Source organism: Pogona vitticeps, chromosome 14 (assembly GCF_051106095.1).
Source record: "Pogona vitticeps strain Pit_001003342236 chromosome 14, PviZW2.1, whole genome shotgun sequence".
NCBI classification, from domain to species: Eukaryota; Metazoa; Chordata; class Lepidosauria; order Squamata; family Agamidae; genus Pogona; species Pogona vitticeps.
The window spans coordinates 10001-29109 of NC_135796.1; the positions used below are offsets into that span (position 1 = coordinate 10001).

General features: G+C 46.3%; 1 protein-coding gene and 1 long non-coding RNA gene across 7 annotated transcripts in view; one reads left to right on the forward strand and one right to left on the reverse strand.

Annotated features, from left to right (window-relative positions):
- Positions 1-6785, forward strand: part of LOC144584798 (uncharacterized) — a 7090-nt gene extending 305 nt beyond the window's left edge. The window contains exons 1-4 of the long non-coding RNA XR_013539255.1: positions 1-1215; positions 2590-3040; positions 3814-4316; positions 5264-6785. The exon at positions 1-1215 is cut by the window's left edge and continues 305 nt beyond it. This is a non-coding gene — a long non-coding RNA (uncharacterized LOC144584798). The remainder of the gene's footprint in view (positions 1216-2589; positions 3041-3813; positions 4317-5263) is intronic.
- LOC144584797 (uncharacterized) lies at positions 1926-17601 on the reverse strand. Of its 6 annotated transcripts, XR_013539253.1 has the most exons (7): positions 17400-17573; positions 16273-16376; positions 15848-16001; positions 12715-12818; positions 12290-12443; positions 3643-3959; positions 1926-2722 (listed from the first exon to the last, which is right to left on the reverse strand). XR_013539253.1 is itself a non-coding variant. In XM_078381838.1 (6 exons), exons 1-3 carry the CDS (start codon positions 17554-17556, stop codon positions 15936-15938), a joined length of 327 nt encoding a protein of 108 aa, XP_078237964.1. In that variant the 5' UTR covers positions 17557-17601; the 3' UTR covers positions 2831-3959; positions 12290-12443; positions 12715-12818; positions 15848-15935. The 6 variants fall into 6 exon arrangements, 3 of the variants coding, with proteins under 3 accessions (XP_078237965.1, XP_078237964.1, XP_078237966.1); XR_013539254.1 differs by lacking the exon at positions 3643-3959 and having other exon boundaries at positions 17400-17571; XM_078381838.1 differs by lacking the exon at positions 1926-2722 and having other exon boundaries at positions 2831-3959; positions 17400-17601.
- Between the last annotated feature and the right edge of the window lie 1508 nt (positions 17602-19109).

The following is a 19109-nucleotide window of genomic DNA, read 5'->3' on the forward strand; positions in this document are numbered from 1 at the left end:
ACATAAAGCTTTCAATCGTTTCTACAAACCCTCCTCCATGCGTTCCACAAATGTGCTCGCCAAAACCACATTTCAAACCATTAAACCACACGAACAAAGCCGCAACGAATTTATTCACATCTCTCTCAACTCCAAAAATACACCTTGCGCTACTTTAACCCGAACCCTACTTTAAACGCTCGTTTCTCTCCACGCTCCCACAATGCATTGCACACCCCTTACGCCGATTTTTTTAAACATTGCTCTTCACATACAGACTCCGGACCGCGCTTGGGATGGCGCTAATTAATACAAAAGGAACCAGAACTGTAAACCCTAAAGAACACAAACCCACATGCTATTTATACCAATCGCTGTGACCTCAAAGAATGCACCTTACAGAGCTTTAAATACCTCACTTCCAAATCACCGTCCCGTAATTCAGTGACAACTTCTTAGATTTTTTTAAACATTTCTTTTCAAATAAGAATTCGAACGCACAATTACGAGGGCACAAATAAGTAAACCCTAACCAACAAAAACCCACATGCAATTTACTCAAATCAAAGCCACCTACAAGATTTCAGTTTTCAGTCATTTAAATACCGCACCTCCGCAATGCCCTTTAACAATGCAACACGGACCCCTTTTCCTTTCAAAACCTTTCAAATTTTCAAAAACCTTTCCCAGGAGAGGTAAAACACTCAAACGCTCCCCCTTCACTTGATTCGTACAAAGAGGTGCACCTCCCCAACGGAACCCTAGACACTCTTAACCTCTTCTCTCTTTTGCTTCACCAACGAAAGAAACAAAAACCACCTCTAACACGGCACAGTCCCTTCATTAGTACCTCGAACGCTTCCCCGCGTAGAACTCAACCCCCCCAGCCCCCGCACGAGAACGACCCCGACTTCCTTTCGCATGGGAACCTGAAGTCGAAACACCCCTCAAGCGGCATTTCCCTCACTTTCCGCAGCACCGCCTCCTCCCGGGTTTTTTTAAAGCCCACTGGTTGAATTCAATCCACTGCCCGATACGCCCCCCAATTAACTGGGCCGTCTCGTGACGTAGAGCCCCTCACCTCGCGCGTTTCGTATATAAACTAAACGGGAGGGGTGGGGTTTGCTGGCTGGCCGCTGTATCGTCAACCTGAGGAGACCGGCGGCGGCGGTGGCGGCGGCTGCTGCTCTTCCTGCTTCTTCTTCGCTTGCTCCACAAGTTCGTTTCGGATTCCAGGTAGCCAAGCCTGACCAAGAAGGCCTTTTTCTTCAGATCAACGTTCAAAGTTTGTTGGTGGGGGTGATAAATTGGGTGTTCAGCGGGGCGGGGGGTGTTTCCATCTGACGAGCCCCTAGAAAAGGTTTGATCCACCTTGGCAGCCTTTTCTACACAAAGTCAAGTCGTTTATTACCTTCCTTTTTACTTGCCTGCGGTTGTTTGGAAATCTACGCTCTCTCTGATAAAACTTATAGTCGGGGACCTGTGTTACTCTACTGCAATCCCCCCCCCCCCCAGGGTCTCATCTACTGTCTGCCAGCCCGACCCCATCAAATAGCCAAACAACCTCTTTTTAATGGATCTTGTGCTGTCCAGAGGTTTCGGCTCAGTAATTTCAAGGACTTAATGGTTTCCTCTGTGTTGCACAGACTATTAAGCTGCAGCTTCATTTTAAATATTTCCTCTTCCATGATGACAGGCTGCTAGAATGACTCGACCGCAAAATTCAATGAACGTGCAACAAAATGAATATGTATTTCTCAATAAAAATAGTGCTGCCTAAAAATACTGTCCTCCTATTTTGGCTTCTCGGATGAAACATCAGGCACTGGTCAATCTTAGTTTTCTTCAGCTGGGGTGTCCAAATCTACTAAATAAATTGGGAACTTGGAATTTCTAATTTGACCATTCTAAGTGTGCGTTAAAAAAAAAAACCACCAGACAAAACAACGACTTATGCAACGTTGGCTTTATTTCAGGGAATCGAATGTTGCCTAAGGAATGTTCCTTCCCCCAAAAACCTCTTTCAGGGGGTGTGACAAAAACAAAACAAAACAAAAAAAAGAAGACATTCCCAAACAGGAAAATAAAGCAGTGGGTTTGTCTGTTCTAGGCATGTAATTAGTAAACAAAAACTGGCAGCCACCCCTGCCTGTGTGTTCTGGATGGAAAAATTCTATGCAAGAAGCATAACGCCTAGGTTTCAAAGTGAATGATACCAATTTTCATCCAACAGCAGAATGTTAATTCAATGCTCTTGTTTAATTCAGTGTTACTCCTCTCGGTGGGTATTGAACCCAGGCTTGCTGATTTATTAACGTGCTCTCTCTACTACAGCAAACGGGGTATTTTTGTTAACAATAATCATGATAGGAATAACGATGTTATGCAATTTTTGGAATTAATGACTGATTTTAACTTTTAAATATTGTCTTTTAATGCTGTGAGTCCCCTTGGGTCCTGTTTTTAGCAGGAAGACAGGGTTGAAAAACTTTAAATGAATAAAATCTACACCGTGGTCTAAGTTGCAGGGCTATTTGTCAGGTTCTCTAGATGAAGCGGATTTGTAGGAAGCGATCCGGTGAAACTAAATATTTTACTTTGCCTTAACAGGAGCATCGGAGACACAAGGAGGAGGCGCTTGCAGCTTCATGGAACCACTGAAACTTCTTCTATGAACGTGTGGACGAGGAGCTTCCGTTTTCTCTATTAGTATTAGTGTTCTTATGCTTTATTTTCTTGTTCCCTGCCAAAAGAGAAAGAAACAAAATGCAAAGGAATGCTTTTCATCTTAATGTGCTTCTTAACGTTACTACGGCAAGCTTAGTTTTTTCTTTATAGGATGACAAGACGAAGGAAATCCCTTCGTGGACTTTTCTTCAAGGATGCTTTGGTGTCTCTTCCTATATAGAGGAAGGTGTAGGCCTTCTATAGCTGTCTTTTCGGCAGGGGAGTTGGTGCACCAGATTTAATTCTGTATTTTTCTTTATAGGATGATGGGGTGAAGGAAATCCCTTCATAGACTTTCCTTCAGAGGCTAACCAAAACAGACAGGATACACTCTGCAAGCACTCAGGGATCTTCACTTGGAGACAATTGCTCATACATGAGAGTGGTCGTAAGACCAGATAGGCGAGATATAAAATAAATAAATACACCCCTGCCTCTAGCCTTGGATCAGCGTTGCTTCTGAAAGAGCCCAGGAGTCTGGCCTTCCGTGGCGGTGGGAGTTAAGCATATATGGGCAGTGTATCATAAGGAGCCACTGTAGGCTCAAGAAGTACCCATTATTGTAGCTTAGTAATCAATCTAGATTGACTAACACAGTGGTTCTTAACCTTTGTTACTCAGGTGTTTTTCAACTGCAACTCCCAGAAACCTCAGCCAGTAGACCTGATGGTGAAGGCTTCTGGGACTTGCAGTCCAAAAACATCCGAGTAACAAAGGTTAAGAACCAAGAGCACAATGCTTAATTTAATGCTCTGTGATGTTTCTCAACGAGGATTTCAGCCCGGACTTCCTGATTTCTTAACGTACTCTCTCCACTACACAAAACTGGATGTTTTCGTTAGGAATAATCAGGATAGGAATAACGATGTTATACAAATTTTTGGGTTGATTGCTGATTTTAACTTATAAATATTGTCTTTTAATGCTGTGAGTCACCTTGGGTCCTGTTTTCAGCAGGAACACAGGGTAGAAAAACTTCAAATGAATAAAATCTACACGGTCGTCTTAGAACTCATAAGTTGGAGGGCTGTTTGTCGGGTTCTCTAGACAAAGCGGATTTGTAAGAAGCGATCCGCTGATACTAAATAGTTTACTTTCCCTTAGTAGGAGCGTCGGAGACGTCGAGAGGAGGTGCTTGCGCCTTCGTAGAGCGGCCGAAACGTCTTCTATAAATGTGTGGAATAGGAGCTTCCGTTTTCTCTATTAGTATCGATAAAGGAACGTGTGCTGTGGTGGTTTCTTTTTCTTAATACCTGCCAGAAGAGAAAGAAACAAAATGTAAACTAATGCTTTGGATGTTAATGTGCTTCTTAACGTTAATGTGCCAGGATTAGTTTCTTCTTTGTACGATGACGGGACGAAGGAAATCCCTTCGTGGGCTTTCCTTCAAGGATGCTTTCGTGTCTCTTCCTATATAGAGGAACGTGTAACCAATCTATAGCTGTCTTTTTAGGATGGGGATTCTGTACAGGACATTTGATTCTGTATTTTTCTTTATAGGATGACGGGGAAAAGAAAATCCCTTCAGGGGTTATTTTGGCTATCTTCCTATGGAGATCCATAAACAGACGGGATCCGCTCTGCAACTGCTCAGGGATCTTCACATGGAGGTAATTGCTCATCGTACATCCCACGCCTCTGGCCTTGCGTCGGCGTTGCTTCTGAAGGAGACCGGCAGTCTAGCCTTCTGTGCAGGTGGAGTGGGGGGTGGGAGTTAAGCCCATAGGGGTAGTTTATCATAAGGAGTGATTGTGGGCTCAAGAAGTACCCTTTATTGTAGCTTAATAATCAATCCAGATTGGGTAACAGGCTCCAACTGGTCGCGTCGATAGAAAGTGTCAAGATACTTCCGCAGGACTAAAACGTGGTGGCCGGATTGCGGACTGTGGTTCCTGATAGGGATCGCCTCGCCCTCGTGTTATGGCAGCTCCGCAGGCTGCCGATCGGTTTCTGGGCTCAATTTAAACAGCTGGTTTTGACCTATAAAGCCCTTTCTCTTCAGGCAAATCTTCCCAGACTGTCTGCCTACCTAAGTGTGGTTTTTAGGTGGATTTTCATGCATTATACCTATGACTGGATGTTTACTACTACTTGTGTTTTGCTTTATTCAGAGTGATTTTACTTTGTTCATTTATAATATTCACATACTGCTTTTACCTTTAATATAATATTTTGTTGATGGAAGGTGCCTCTCTGTATTCATTGGTCCTAACTTTAAATATGGCCTTTTAATGATGTAAACCACTGTTGGATAGTCCTTCTTTCTGCTTTTAACTATTGTCTTTCAACAATGTAAGAGGCCTCTTTAAGGAGAAAGGCGGGCTAAAAGTATTTTAGCTAAAATGAATAAATAAATAATAGTGTCTTGGAAACCTGAATTTCAGGATATTTTTTCCCACCTCTGCCCCTGGCTGTCAACTTTGTGTGACATCCTCTCGGTAAATGAACGTGACCTTACTCTGTTGGCGTTGCCCTGCATCACAACCCGTTGCTGTCCAATTAGCGCTAGTTTGTTACAGTCGTTCAAATATTATTTTTTTTCTAACTTTCATTGAAGGAAAATGGAGAAAACTGCAGCTCCATATGGAACCTCCATCCTTATGAGAGCCTCGTGGTGGACTGGTTAAAATGCTGTACTGCAGCCAAAACTGCTCACGACCTGGGGTTCGATCCCAGGTGGCCGGCTCAAGGTTGGCTCAGACTTCTATCCTTCTGAGGTTGGTAGAATGAGTACCCAGCTTGCTGGGTGGGGGCAATGTGTAGCCTGCATAATTAACTTGTAAATCACCCTGAGAGTGCTTGAAGCACTATGGGGCGGTATAGAAGCAGCACACTTTCCTTTTCTTCTCTTTTTTTCTTTTCTTTTTCTTTCTTTCTTTCTTTCATTCTTTTCTTTCTTTCTTTCTTTTCTTTTCTTTTTTTGCTTTCTATTTTTCGCTTACTGTGCCTGGGTCTTTTTTAACAGCTTGGTACTCTTGATCCTCTTATGGAAAAACTGGTCCTCCCCGCCTCACCTCCAGCCATGGGAATTTCGGTGGGGAAAGCCTGAAGAATAGGGCTCCCCCTCCTTGGAAGTCATCCGGGAGTACCCCAACAAATGCCTAAAGGGGAAACTTGTGATCTTAAAAGCAGCACAGGTTCTTGACTCCTGAAATGGACCTCAGTCCACAAGAACTAACTCTACCCTTTACAAGGACACAAAATCTTTGGTTTTGGCTGTGAAAAAACAAACCCGGTAACCTGACATGATGCTTTGTGAGCATCTTGCTCCTGGTACGCTGCATCTCTTCCCTGAAAGGAGAAGTGTTCTCCGTGCTGTCCTTGTCCAAGCAGGTGGAGACCTGCCTCTTCAGGCAGGCTTTTCTGCAACGAATAACAGAAGACAAGAAACGGGTTGGCTTGAATTTTCTGGCTTCTAAATCTGTTTTTCTAACAGTTTTCAATAACATTTTTTTCGGATATTCATACTCATACTTCTTTAATATTTCAATAATTAATGATATCACCTTGTAACATTAGGTCCTTAACGATGGAAGCTGTCTTGGGTTTTTTTGTAGGAACAGAGTGGAGAAAAAATATTTTAAATGAAGAAATTATTTATTACAGGTCTAAAACTATGTCAGGAACTGCCATGCTTTATTTTCGTGATATGGTTCGCTAGTGTAGACAATGTCTGTAAATCAGTCATTCGATACTATTTTCTAAATGCTTTTTTTAATCCTTCTAATTTATACTATTATCATTCTGATACCATGCATCATTGGCACAACGTCCTTCTCATTTTATTTTAAAATAGATAAACTTGACTCTATGTATTCTGCATCTTACAATAAGCTTCCATTGACCTGATGAATCAAATTCTCAACCATTAAATGTTTTTCCCAATATTAGATAGTCATAACACAGGACAATCATAACGCACCGTGTGCAACAACTTGAAAACTGATCTGTCCTATGAAATGGAGCCTCCTTCGTTTAGAACTTCAAGAATCCCCAGCAAGCATATTGAGGTTACAACCTATGCTGAAATACTGCTTTTTAAAGTCTCTGGATAAATAAAATAAACAAACAAACAGCTATTTGCGTGCACACTGAATTTTTTGTTAAAAGACAAAGACCTAATAAAGGTGATAAGAATCAGAAGAATTAGGAATGCTTTAATTACATAAATGGGAAATGAAAGTAGCTAGCTACTCGGTCCAACAGGGCTGGGCCTTTTTGTACGCGGCAGAAGGAGAGACAAAAAGATGGAAAAAGCCCCTCTAAGAATTAGCTTCTGGTTGGCGGAGGAGCATCAGGAGCTGGACCATTGCGTGTGACGGGTCCCAAAGCAGATACCCCTTACCACAGACTTGCTGGGACACTTTTATGGCTGTCCATCACCAAGGCCTTTCTGAAATGGGAACTCTGCATGCCTAGAAGTCTGAAAAACACCCCAAGTGGCCTTTCGCGTAAACTGTTTCCTACCCCAATAACCAGGGGCGGAGGGGCCAGGACAGATCCATCCACATGAGGGGTTAACCCACAAAAAGGGTGCCCTCCTGTGGTTCAACTGCAAATCTACAGGCTAGGGAATGCTACCCTTTTAGCCCCACAAAAAGGGCACCCTCCTGTGGCTCAGCTGCAACACTGCAGGCTAGGGGACGCTACCCCTTCACCCCAATGAAAAGGGCGCCTCCCTGTGGCTACACTGCTACTATGCAGGTTGGTAACGCTTCCACTTCACCCCCCATGAAAAGGGCGCCCTCCTGTGGCTGCACTGTGACTCTGCAGGCTAGGGAACGCTAACAGGTGGGTGCTATATAAATCAAATAAATAAATAAATAAATAGATAAATAAATAAACAAAACAAAATAAATAAATATATAAAAGAAACAACCATGAAGAACTTTAAATCACTTCATGCAGTGAAACGTGAGACGACTAAGAGGCTGAATCCCGCCCTGCATTTCCTATGGTGTTTGGAGGCAAAGAGAGGGAGGGAGGGAGGGAGGGAGACAAACCCACCCAGACCCCATTTAATCCTTTCCTTAGGGGCCAGCCTCATGGGGAGGATACAAACTGTAACTCTGCACATGCCCAGAGATTTGAAAAATCCCAAGCACTGCCTTTCCCACCTTGGATCAGATTCCTGTCCTAAAGGACTACAAAGCCCATGGTGTGGTGGTGGAGAAGGGGCCCAGCACTCACCCCACCCTCACCCACGGGCCTCCTTACCTAGCCGCCGTCCCCGGGTGGCCCAGCGTTCTGTGCAGGCCGGAGTCTCCCACCGGCGGGCAGCTGGAACAGATTCTGGGTGTTGCAGGGGCAGGTGGGGCAAAAATTGGGGAGACACGGCAGGGAAGAAAAAGCCGATGCACTGCCCTTTAGCGTCCCAGCGTCGCCATGGCAACGTGACAGGCAGAGGCGGGCCCAGAGGACCTGCTCTCTGAATGTAAAGGGCTAGAAGGTCCCCATGGCAACTTGCAGGAAGAGGCGGGCCCTGAGGACCCACCCTCTGATTTCCATTGGCTGGAATGGCTCCATGGCAACTTGTGGGAAGAAGCGGGCCCAGAGGACCTGCTCTCTGATTTCCGAAGGCTAGAATAGCTCCATGGCGACTTACAGGAAGAGGCGGGCCCGGAGGACCTGCCCTCTGAGTTCCAAAGGCTAGAACATCCGCATGAAAGGCCCTCTGAGTCCAAGCGTGCTAGATGGTTCCTCTACTCGCCTGCCCGGCCAGTTCTCCGCTCCCTCTGCTGGCAGCCTCAGGCCAGAGGACCTTAATCATTTCACACCCCGCCCCAGGCTTCCCAGCTTGTGGAATGAAAACCCGGGCACCTAAAGGGTTCCTGCTGGGGACGGGGGGGGGGGGGGCAGATCCCAAGATGGACCGAGGAGGAGGAGGAGGAGGAGGAGGAGGAGGAAGAGAAAGGACGCCTTGCTCTCGCAGGGACTAGGGAAGAAGAAACCTCCTCGTGCCTCTTTTTCCTGACTGGTGTCCCAACCCTCAAGAGGACGACTGCTATTCAATGGACTTTTGGGTCTTGTCTATTTTACCTGCATTTTATTAGTAACCCCCCCCTGCCCTTTTCTCCTTTATCAGCCACTTGTAAAGGTGGTTTTAGGTGTCTGTAATTTCTCATTTGAACTAAGTGTCGGTTCTTTAAATTAGAATATTTGTGTGCCATAATAATATTACTGTATAAAAGGGTAGTAAATAAATATAGTAATAAATGGTTGTTATTGTTGCAGTGATTATGTTTTTCTTATTATCATTATTATTATTGCTTTTTACCCTACTGTCCATGCTGTAAGAGGTGGCAATTACACTGTTTAATTGGAAAGGTACCAGATATCTGTGCCTGGATCTTCTTTACCGTTGTCCACATCCCGTAGCTAAAATAACAGCAGAAACTCATAGTCCCAAAGCCTTTTCCTGAAGTCTAAAAAGTAACACACGCACTCACACAAAAGAGAATGCAGGCGGGGGTGGTGGTAAAATAATACGTTTCAGGATTTTTGGCATCCCCTTTGTGCGTTCAACAGGAAAATTACCCATGCGAGTTCAGATGTAAGACCGGCCGGCAATGAACATAGTTTAAAGCACACAGTTTACTAGAATATTAAGAAACAGATTAATTTTATTTATTTATTCAGTTTGCATCCCACTCCCGTTAGTGTCACAGGACTAGTCTCAGTGGGCTACAGCTCGTAAAACAGAAATAAAAACAGAAAACATTAAAAAGCAATTGCAATAACTCTTAAAAACAACAACAACCACCAGGCGGAACTCCTCTTCTGTGGGTTGCAGGGTGGCGCAAATGAACGATGAAGCTCTGCATCCGCGTGAACGAGCTCACTGAAAGAACGACACCTGGTTCGGAAGGGAAAATCCAGTTATTCCAAATGACAAGTACAAGCGGCTGTGAAAAGGGCGAGAAAAGCGGGACCAGGGGGTGGAATTAAAAGCAGTAGAAATCAGCCACAAACCCAGGTCCCCTTGAGGGTGGGAAGAAAAAGACAGCTCCCTCTCCTCTCCAGGGTGGATTAATAAAATCACAACGCAAATAAACTGGCCAGAGAGGCCTTCGCTGACAGATGGGCCCCATATAAATCACATAAATCAATAAGTAAATAAATAAATAAATAAATAACACACACAAGCACACATAAATACAGACATGCATGCACGCATACTTACATACATACATAAAAAATAAATCAAAGAAACAACCATGAAGAACTTCAAATAATTTAATGCAGTGAAAAGTGAGGGAGACGACTGCAAGGCCGCAACGCAATCGCAATGCAAACAAACGGGCCAGAGAGGCCTTGGCTGCCAGATGGGTGCTATATAAATTGCAGAACAAATAAATAAACAAACAAACCAACAAACCAACACATGCATCAATAAATACATGCGTGCATACTTACATACGTTAAAAAATAAATAAAAGAAACAACCATGAAACACTTCAAATATTTTAATGCAGTGAAAAGTGAGGGAGACGAGTACAAGGCCGAGTCCCGCCCTGCATTTCCTATGGGGTTTGGAGGCAGAGGGAGGGAGCGAAATCCACCCAGACCCCCTTTAATCCTTTCCTTAAGGGCCAGCCTCATGGGGAGGAGACCAACTGTAACTCTGCACATGCCCCGAAACTTGAAAAATCCCAAAGACCGCCTTTCCCACCTTGGATCAGATTCATCTCCTGAAGGACTACAAAGCCCATCATGGGTTGGGGGAGAAGGGTCCCAGCAGTCACCCCACCCTCCCCCACGGGCCTCCTTACCCAGCCGCCGTCCCCGGTAGGAGCGGGGCAGCGTCCACCGCAGGCCGGGCCTGCCACCGGCCTTGCAGCCGGAACAGCCTTTGGGTGCCGCAGGGGCAGGCCGGACAAATAATGGGGAGACACGGTGGGGAAGGAAAAGCGCGACGCACCGGCCTTTAGCGTCCCAGCGTCGCCATGGCAACGCGACAGGAAGGGGCGGGCCCAGAGGACCTGCTCTCCGAGTGCAAAGGGCTAGAAGGTCCCCATGGCGACCTGCAGGAAGAGGCGGGCCCTGAAGACCTGCCCTCTGATTTCCATTGGCTGGGAGCGGCTCCATGGCGACGCGATAGGAAGAGGCGGGCGCGGAGGACCTGCCCTCTGATTTCAGAAGGCTAAAACGGCTCCAGGGTGACTTCCAGGAAGAGGCGGGCCCAGAGGACCTGCCCTGTGAGTTCTGAAGGCTAGAACGTCAGCATGAAAGGCCCTCTGAGTCCAAGCGTGCTAGACGGTGCCTCTACTCCCTTGGCCGGCCACTTCTCGGCTCCCTCTGCTGGCAGCCTCATGCCGGAGGACCCTAGCCATTTCAAACACCCCCCCAGGCTTCCCGGCTGTGGGAATTAAAAGCGCGGCTCCTAAACGGCTCCTGCTCCATGGGGGGGGTCATATCCTGAGAGGGACCGAGGAGGAGGAGGAGGAAGAGGACGAGGTGGAGGAAGAAAAGGAAGGGCGCCTCGCTCTCCCAGGGACTGGGGAGGAGGAAACCTCCTCGTGTCTTTTTTTCCTGGTTCGTCTCCCAACGTTCAAGAGGACGACTGCAATTCAATGGACTTTCGGTGCTTGTCTATTTCACCTGCTTTTTATTAGTAACCCCCCTCCCCTTTTCTCCTTTATCAGCCACTTGTAAAGGTGGTTTTAGATATCTGTAATTTCTCATTTGAACTGAGTGTCCATTCTTTAAATTAAAATATTTGTGTGCCTTAATAAGATTACTGCATGAAACGGTAATAAATAAATATAGTTATAAATGATTATTATTGTTGCAGTTATTGTTATTGTTCTTCTTATTATTAGTATTGCTTTTTGCCCTACTGTCCACGCTGTAACAGGTGGCAATTTCTTTCTTTATTTCTTTATTCTATTTATACCCCGCCTATCTGGTCATTTCAACCACTCTAGGCGGCTGTTTAATTGGTACACTGTTTAATCGGAAAGCTACCAGATGTCTGCGCCTGGATCTTCTTTACCGTTGTCCACGCCCCGTAGCTGTGGGTCTTTATGATGGCAATTTTAATTGTATTTTAATCGTATTTGAATTGTATTTTAATCATTTTATATTTTATTGTATTGAATTTTAATTGTTGTAAGCCGCCCAGAGACCTCTGGGTAGAGTGATTCCAATGCCCCTCCTCACCCTGCCTTGGTGGGCCCTTTCATTGTATTTTTTTGAGATTTAGAGAAGGGAGTGGGATCCTATAGTGCCACGACCGAGAGCGTAAGGGGGTCTGCGTCTCTTACAGATGGGCTGAGACTCATGGGAAGAATGCAGGGAAACGTGGGTGCGTTTGTTTTAAAGAACCCTAATAATGGATGACAGACTCCTCTGAAGCACTGCCGCCTGAGCTCTTCGAATAAATACAGCAAAGGCAGAAAGCTGTCTGCTGGCAGCCTAAACAGGGAAAAAGAAAAGGCCTCCTCTGCCTGCCAGATCACGGCGTAGGGCGAGAGGGTCCTCCAACCTTCCTTCGGCCCTGCTACCTCCCCCCCCCGTGCGCGCTGGAGGAGACAAGAACAATAAAAGCCAGAAGAAGAGTAATAATAAAATAATAACTTACATGAAACACAAAGAAGACCGTCACGGCACTCAGCCCCGAACTGCACTTTCTCTCGTCCTTGGCGGGAAAGAAGGGGAGATGGAAGTCCTCAGGAATCTCCACCTCGGGACTCGAACCCGAGCTGGGAGGGAGACTGGAGACAGCTCGCCATGTCCTGCAGGCGTAAAGGGACGAGAGACATACGCACCTGTACACACATCTGCCTTAATCCTTTTTTGTTTTGGACCGGCCATCCTAACGGCAAGTTTGAAAACTGCAACTCTGTGCATGCCCAGGGGCGTTAAAATTACCCAGAGCGGTTTTTTAAATCGTTATTTCACACCTTTCTTCTCTGTTAACAACTACAAGGGCCGTCACGGGGCAGAGGGGCTCGTGACAGACCCACATGGTATGCCTACCATCCCGCCGGCCCCCTGCACACTTACCCGCCGACCTTTCTGGATCCGGTCGTTCCTCGAGGTTGCAGGGTGGCGCAAACGAACGATGAAGCTCTGCATCCGCGTGAATGAGCTCACTGAAAGAACGACACCTGGTTCGGAAGGGAAAATCCAGTTATTCCAAATGACAAGTACAAGCGGCTGTGAAAAGGGCGAGAAAAGCGGGACCAGGGGGTGGAATTAAAAGCAGTAGAAATCAGCCACAAACCCAGGTCCCCTTGATGGTGGGAAGAAAAAGACAGCTCCCTCTCCTCTCCAGGGTGGAATAATAAAATCACAACGCAAATAAACTGGCCAGAGAGGCCTTCGCTGACAGATGGGCGCCATATAAATCACATAAATCAATAAGCAAATAAATAAATAAATAACACACACACACACACACACACACAAGCACACATAAATACAGACATGCATGCACGCATACTTACATGCATACATAAAAAATAAATAAAAGAAACAACCATGAAGAACTTCACATAATTTAATGCAGTGAAAAGTGAGGGAGACGACTGCAAGGCCGCAACGCAATCGCAACGCAAACAAACGGGCCAGAGAGGCCTTGGCTGCCAGATGGGTGCTATATAAATCGCAGAACAAATAAATAAAAAACAAACAAACAAACAAACAAACAAACAAAAAACAAAAAAACAAACACATGCATCAATAAATACATGCGTGCATACTTACATATATAAAAAATAAATAAAAGAAACAACCATGAAACACTTCAAATATTTTAATGCAGTGAAAAGTGAGGGAGACGAGTACAAGGCCGAGTCCCGCCCTGCATTTCCTATGGGGTTTGGAGGCAGAGGGAGGGAGCAAAATCCACCCAGACCCCCTTTAATCCTTTTCTTAAGGGCCAGCCTCATGGGGAGGAGACCAATTGTAACTCTGCACATGCCCCAAAACTTGAAAAATCCCAAAGACCGCCTTTCCCAACTTGGATCAGATTCATCTCCTGAAGGACTACAAAGCCCATCATGGGATGGGGGAGAAGGGTCCCAGCAGTCACCCCACCCTCCCCCATGGGCCTCCTTACCCAGCCGCCGTCCCCGGTAGGAGCGGGGCAGCGTCCACCGCAGGCCGGGCCTGCCACCGGCGTTGCAGCCGGAGCAGCCTCTGGGTGCCGCAGGGGCAGGCCGGACAAATAATGGGGAGACACAGTGGGGAAGGAAAAGCGTGACGCACCGGCCTTTAGCGTCCCAGCGTCGCCATGGCAACGGGACAGGAAGGGGCGGGCCCAGAGGACCTGCTCTCCGAGTGCAAAGGGCTAGAAGGTCCCCATGGCGACTTGCAGGAAGAGGCGGGCCCGGAGGACCTGCCCTCTGATTTCTATTGGCTGGGAGCGGCTCCATGGCGACGCAACAGGAAGAGGCGGGACCGGAGGACCTGCCCTCTGATTTCAGAAGGCTAGAACAGCTCTGGGGCAACTTCCAGGAAGAGGCGGGACCAGAGGACCTGCCCTGTGAGTTCTGAAGGCTAGAACGTCAGCATGAAAGGCCCTCTGAGTCCAAGCGTGCTAGACGGTGCCTCTACTCCCTTGGCCGGCCACTTCTCGGCTCCCTCTGCTGGCAGCCTCATGCCGGAGGACCCTAGCCATTTCAACCCCCCCCCCAGGCTTCCCGGCTGGGGGAATTAAAAGCGCGGCTCCTAAACGGCTCCTGCTCGATGGGGGGGGGGCATATCCTGAGAGGGACCTAGGAGGAGGAGGAGGAGGTGGAGGTGGAGGAAGAAAAGGAAAGGCGCTTCGCTCTCCCAGGGACTGGGGAGGAGGAAACCTCCTCGTGTCTTTTTTTCCTGGTTCGTCTCCCAACGTTCAAGAGGACGACTGCAATTCAATGAACTTTCGGTGCTTGTCTATTTCACCTGCTTTTTATTAGTAACCCCCCTCCCCTTTTCTCCTTTATCAGCCACTTGTAAAGATGGTTTTAGATATCTGTAATTTCTCATTTGAACTAAGCGTCCATTCTTTAAATTAAAATATTTGTGTGCCTTAATAAGATTACTGCATGAAACGGTAATAAATAAATATAGTTATAAATGATTATTATTGTTGCAGTTATTGTTATTGTTCTTCTTATTATTAGTATTGCTTTTTGCCCTACTGTCCACGCTGTAACAGGTGGCAATTTATTTCTTTATTTCTTTATTCTATTTATACCCCGCCTATCTGGTCATTTCGACCACTCTAGGCGGCTGTTTAATTGGTACACTGTTTAATCGGAAAGCTACCAGATGTCTGCGCCTGGATCTTCTTTACCGTTGTCCACGCCCCGTAGCTGTGGGTCTTTATGATGGCAATTTTAATTGTATTTTAATCGTATTTGAATTGTATTTTAATCATTTTATATTTTATTGTATTGAATTTTAATTGTTGTAAGCCGCCCAGAGACCTTTGGGTAGAGTGGGAGGCATATAAATTAAATAAATAAATAAATAAATAAAATAAGAGAAGAAACTCATGGTCCCAAAGCTGTTTCCTGAAGTCTAAAAAGTAACACTCGCGCTCACACAAAATAGAATGCAGGTGGGGGGGAATGAGAATTTTCAGGTTTTATTGGCAACCCTTTTGCATATTCACCATTACCCATTACCCATGCAAGTTCAGATGTAAAACCGGCCGGCGATGAACGTACTTTAAAGAAGACACTTTACTAGGATATTAAGAAACCGATGATTCCAATCCCCCTCCCCACCCTGCCTTGGTGGGCCCTTTCACTGTATTTTTTTGAGATTTAGAGAAGGGAGTGGGATCCTATAGTGCCACGACCGAGAGCGTAAGGGGGTCTGCGTCTCTTACAGATGGGCTGAGACTCATGGGAAGAATGCAGGGAAACGTGGGTGCGTTTGTTTTAAAGAACCCTAATAATGGATGACAGACTCCTCTGAAGCACTGCCGCCTGAGCTCTTCGAATAAATACAACAAAGGCAGAAAGCTGTCTGCTGGCAGCCTGAACAGGGAAAAAGAAAAGGCCTCCTCTGCCTGCCAGATCACGGCGTAGGGCGAGAGGGTCCTCCAACCTTCCTTCGGCCCTGCTCCCCCCCCCTCGTGCGCGCTGGAGGAGACAAGAACAATAAAAGCCAGAAGAAGAGTAATAATAAAATAATAACTTACATGAAACACAAAGAAGACGGTCACGGCACTCAGCCCCGAACTGCACTTTCTCTCGTCCTTGGCGGGAAAGAAGGGGAGATGGAAGTCCTCAGGAATCTCCACCTCGGAACTCGAACCCGAGCTGGGAGGGAGACTGGAGACAGCTCGCCATGTCCTGCAGGCGTAAAGGGCCGAGAGACATACGCACCTGTACACACACCTGCCTTAATCCTTTTTTGTTTTGGACCGGCCATCCTAACGGCAAGTTTGAAAACTGCAACTCTGTGCATGCCCAGGGGCGTTAAAATTACCCAGAGCGGTTTTTTAAATCGTTATTTCACACCTTTCTTCTCTGTTAACAACTACAAGGGCCGTCACGGGGCAGAGGGGCTCGTGACAGACCCACATGGTATGCCTACCATCCCGCCGGCCCCCTGCACACTTACCCGCCGACCTTTCTGGATCCGGTCGTTCCTCGAGGTTGCAGGGTGGCGCAAACGAACGATGAAGCTCTGCATCCGCGTGAACGAGCTCACTGAAAGAACGACACCTGGTTCGGAAGGGAAAATCCAGTTATTCCAAATGACAAGTACAAGCGGCTGTGAAAAGGGGGAGAAAAGCGGGACCAGGGGGTGGAATTAAAAGCAGTAGAAATCAGCCACAAACCCAGGTCCCCTTGATGGTGGGAAGAAAAAGACAGCTCCCTCTCCTCTCCAGGGTGGAATAATAAAATCACAACGCAAATAAACTGGCCAGAGAGGCCTTCGCTGACAGATGGGCGCCATATAAATCACATAAATCAATAAGCAAATAAATAAATAAATAAATAACACACACACACACACACACACACACACACACACACACACACACACAAGCACACATAAATACAGACATGCATGCACGCATACTTACATGCATACATAAAAAATAAATAAAAGAAACAACCATGAAGAACTTCAAATAATTTAATGCAGTGAAAAGTGAGGGAGACGACTGCAAGGCCACAACGCAATCGCAATGCAAACAAACGGGCCAGAGAGGCCTTGGCTGCCAGATGGGTGCTATATAAATCACAGCATAAATAAATAAATAAATAAATAAATAAATAAATAAATAAATAAATACATAAATAAATAAATAAATAAATACATAAATAAATAAATAAATAAATAAATAAATAAATACACACACACACACATGCATCAATAAATACATGCGTGCATACTTACATATATAAAAAATAAATAAAAGAAACAACCATGAAACACTTCAAATATTTCAATGCAGTGAAAAGTGAGGGAGACGAGTACAAGGCCGAGTCCCGCCCTGCATTTCCTATGGGGTTTGGAGGCAGAGGGAGGGAGCGAAATCCACCCAGACCCCCTTTAATCCTTTCCTTAAGGGCCAGCCTCTTGGGAAGGTTACAAACTCTAACTCTGCACATGCCCATAGACTTGAAAAATCCCGAGCACTGCCTTTCCCACCTTGGATTAGATTCCTGTCCTAAAGGACTACAAAGCCTATGGTGGGGTGGGGGAGAAGGGGCCTAGCCCTCCCCCCAACTCCTTACCTAGCCGCCGTCTCTGGGCGGCCCAACGTTCTGGGCAGGTCGGGGTCTCCCAATGGCGGGCAGCCGGAACAAATTCTGGGTACCGCAGGGGCAGGTGGGGCAAAAATTGTGGAGACAAGGTGGGGAAGAAAAAGCCCAATGCACCGGCCTTTAGCATCCCAGCGTCGCCATGGCAACGGGACAGGAAGAGGCGGGCCCTGAAGACCTGCTCTCTGAGTGTAAAGGGCTAGAAGGTCCCCATAGCAACTTGCAGGAAGAGGCGGGACCTGAGGTCCTGCCCTCTGATATTTGAAGGCCAGAACGGCTCCATGGCGATTTGCAGGAAGAGGCGGGCCCGGAGGACCTGCCCTCTGAGTTCTGAAGGCTAGAAGGTCAGCATGAAAGGCCCTCTGAGTTCAAGCGTGCTAGATGGTTCCTTTACTCGCCTGCCCGGCCAGTTCTCGCCTCCCTCTGCTGGCAGCCTCAGGCCGGAGGACCCTAACCATTTCAACCCCCCCCCCCCCCCGAAGCTTCCCAGTTTGTGAAATGAAAACCCGGGCACCTAAAGGGTTCCTGCTGGGCGCGGGGGGGGGGGGGCGGCAGATTCCAAGATGGACCGAGGAGGAGGAGGAGGAGGAGGAGGAAGAGGAAGGACGCCTCACTCTCGCAGGGACTAGGGAGGAGGAAACCTCCTCGTGCCTTTTTTTCCTGACTGGTGTCCGAACCCTCAAGAGGACGACTGATATTCAATGGACTTTCGGGGCTTGTCTGTTTCACCTGCTTTTTATTAGTAACCCCCCTCCCCTTTTCTCTTTTATTAGCCACTTGTAAAGGTGGTTTTAGATGTCTGTAATTTCTCATTTGAACTAAGTGTCTTTAAATTAGAATATTTGTGTTCCTTCATAAGATTACTGCATGAAAGAGTAGTACATAAATATACTAATAAATGGTTATTGTTGTAGTTATTGTTCTTCTCATTTACTTATTAAACAATTAAGAAGAATTCTAAACAATAGTAATTAGTAATACTTAGTAGTACTCAAGATGGAAAAACAGAAAATTATAGTAAAAATAAAGTCAAGTATTGACAGGAGGGAAGGCTCCCTCTCCTCTCCAGAGTGGAATGATAAAATCACAACGCAAACAAACAGCCCAGAGTAGCCTGGGCTGCCAGATGGGTGCTATATAAATCAGATAGATAGATAGATAGATAGATAGATAGATAGATAGATAGATAGATAGATAGATAGATAGATAGATAGATAGATAGATAGATAGATAAAATAAATAAATAAATAAATAAATAAATAAATAAATAAATAAATAAATAAATAATAAAAGAAACAACCATTAAGAACTTCAAATCATTTAATGCAATGAAACGTGAGGGAGAGGACTACAAGGCTGAGTCCTGCCCTGCATTTCCTATGGGGTTTGGAGGAAGAGACAGGGAGGGAGGGAGGGAAATCCACCCAAACTCCCTTTAATCCTTTCCTTAAGGGCCAGCCTCATGGGGAAGATACAAACTGTAACTCTGCACATGCCCAAAGACTTGAAAAATCCCGAGGTCCGCCTTTCCCACCTTGGATCAGATTCCTGTCCTAAAGGACTATAAAGCCCATCGTGGGGTGCGGGAGAACGAGCCCAGCAGTCACCCCCCCTCACCCACGGGCCTCCTTACCTAGCCGCCGTCCCCGGTCCGGGCAGCGCAGCATCCTGTACAGGCCGGGT

Excerpts from the sequence above, each read along its gene's own strand:
- LOC144584797 (XM_078381839.1), bottom strand. The coding sequence starts at position 17,556 with ATGCTAAAGGCCGGTGCATTGGGCTTTTTCTTCCCCACCTTGTCTCCA. Across the intron at positions 16,377-17,399 it reads CGCCCAGAGACGGCGGCTAG|GTGTCGTTCTTTCAGTGAGC; the intron begins GTAAGGAGTTGG and ends CTTCCGAACCAG. Across the intron at positions 16,002-16,272 it reads GGATCCAGAAAGGTCGGCGG|GACATGGCGAGCTGTCTCCA; the intron begins GTAAGTGTGCAG and ends TTACGCCTGCAG.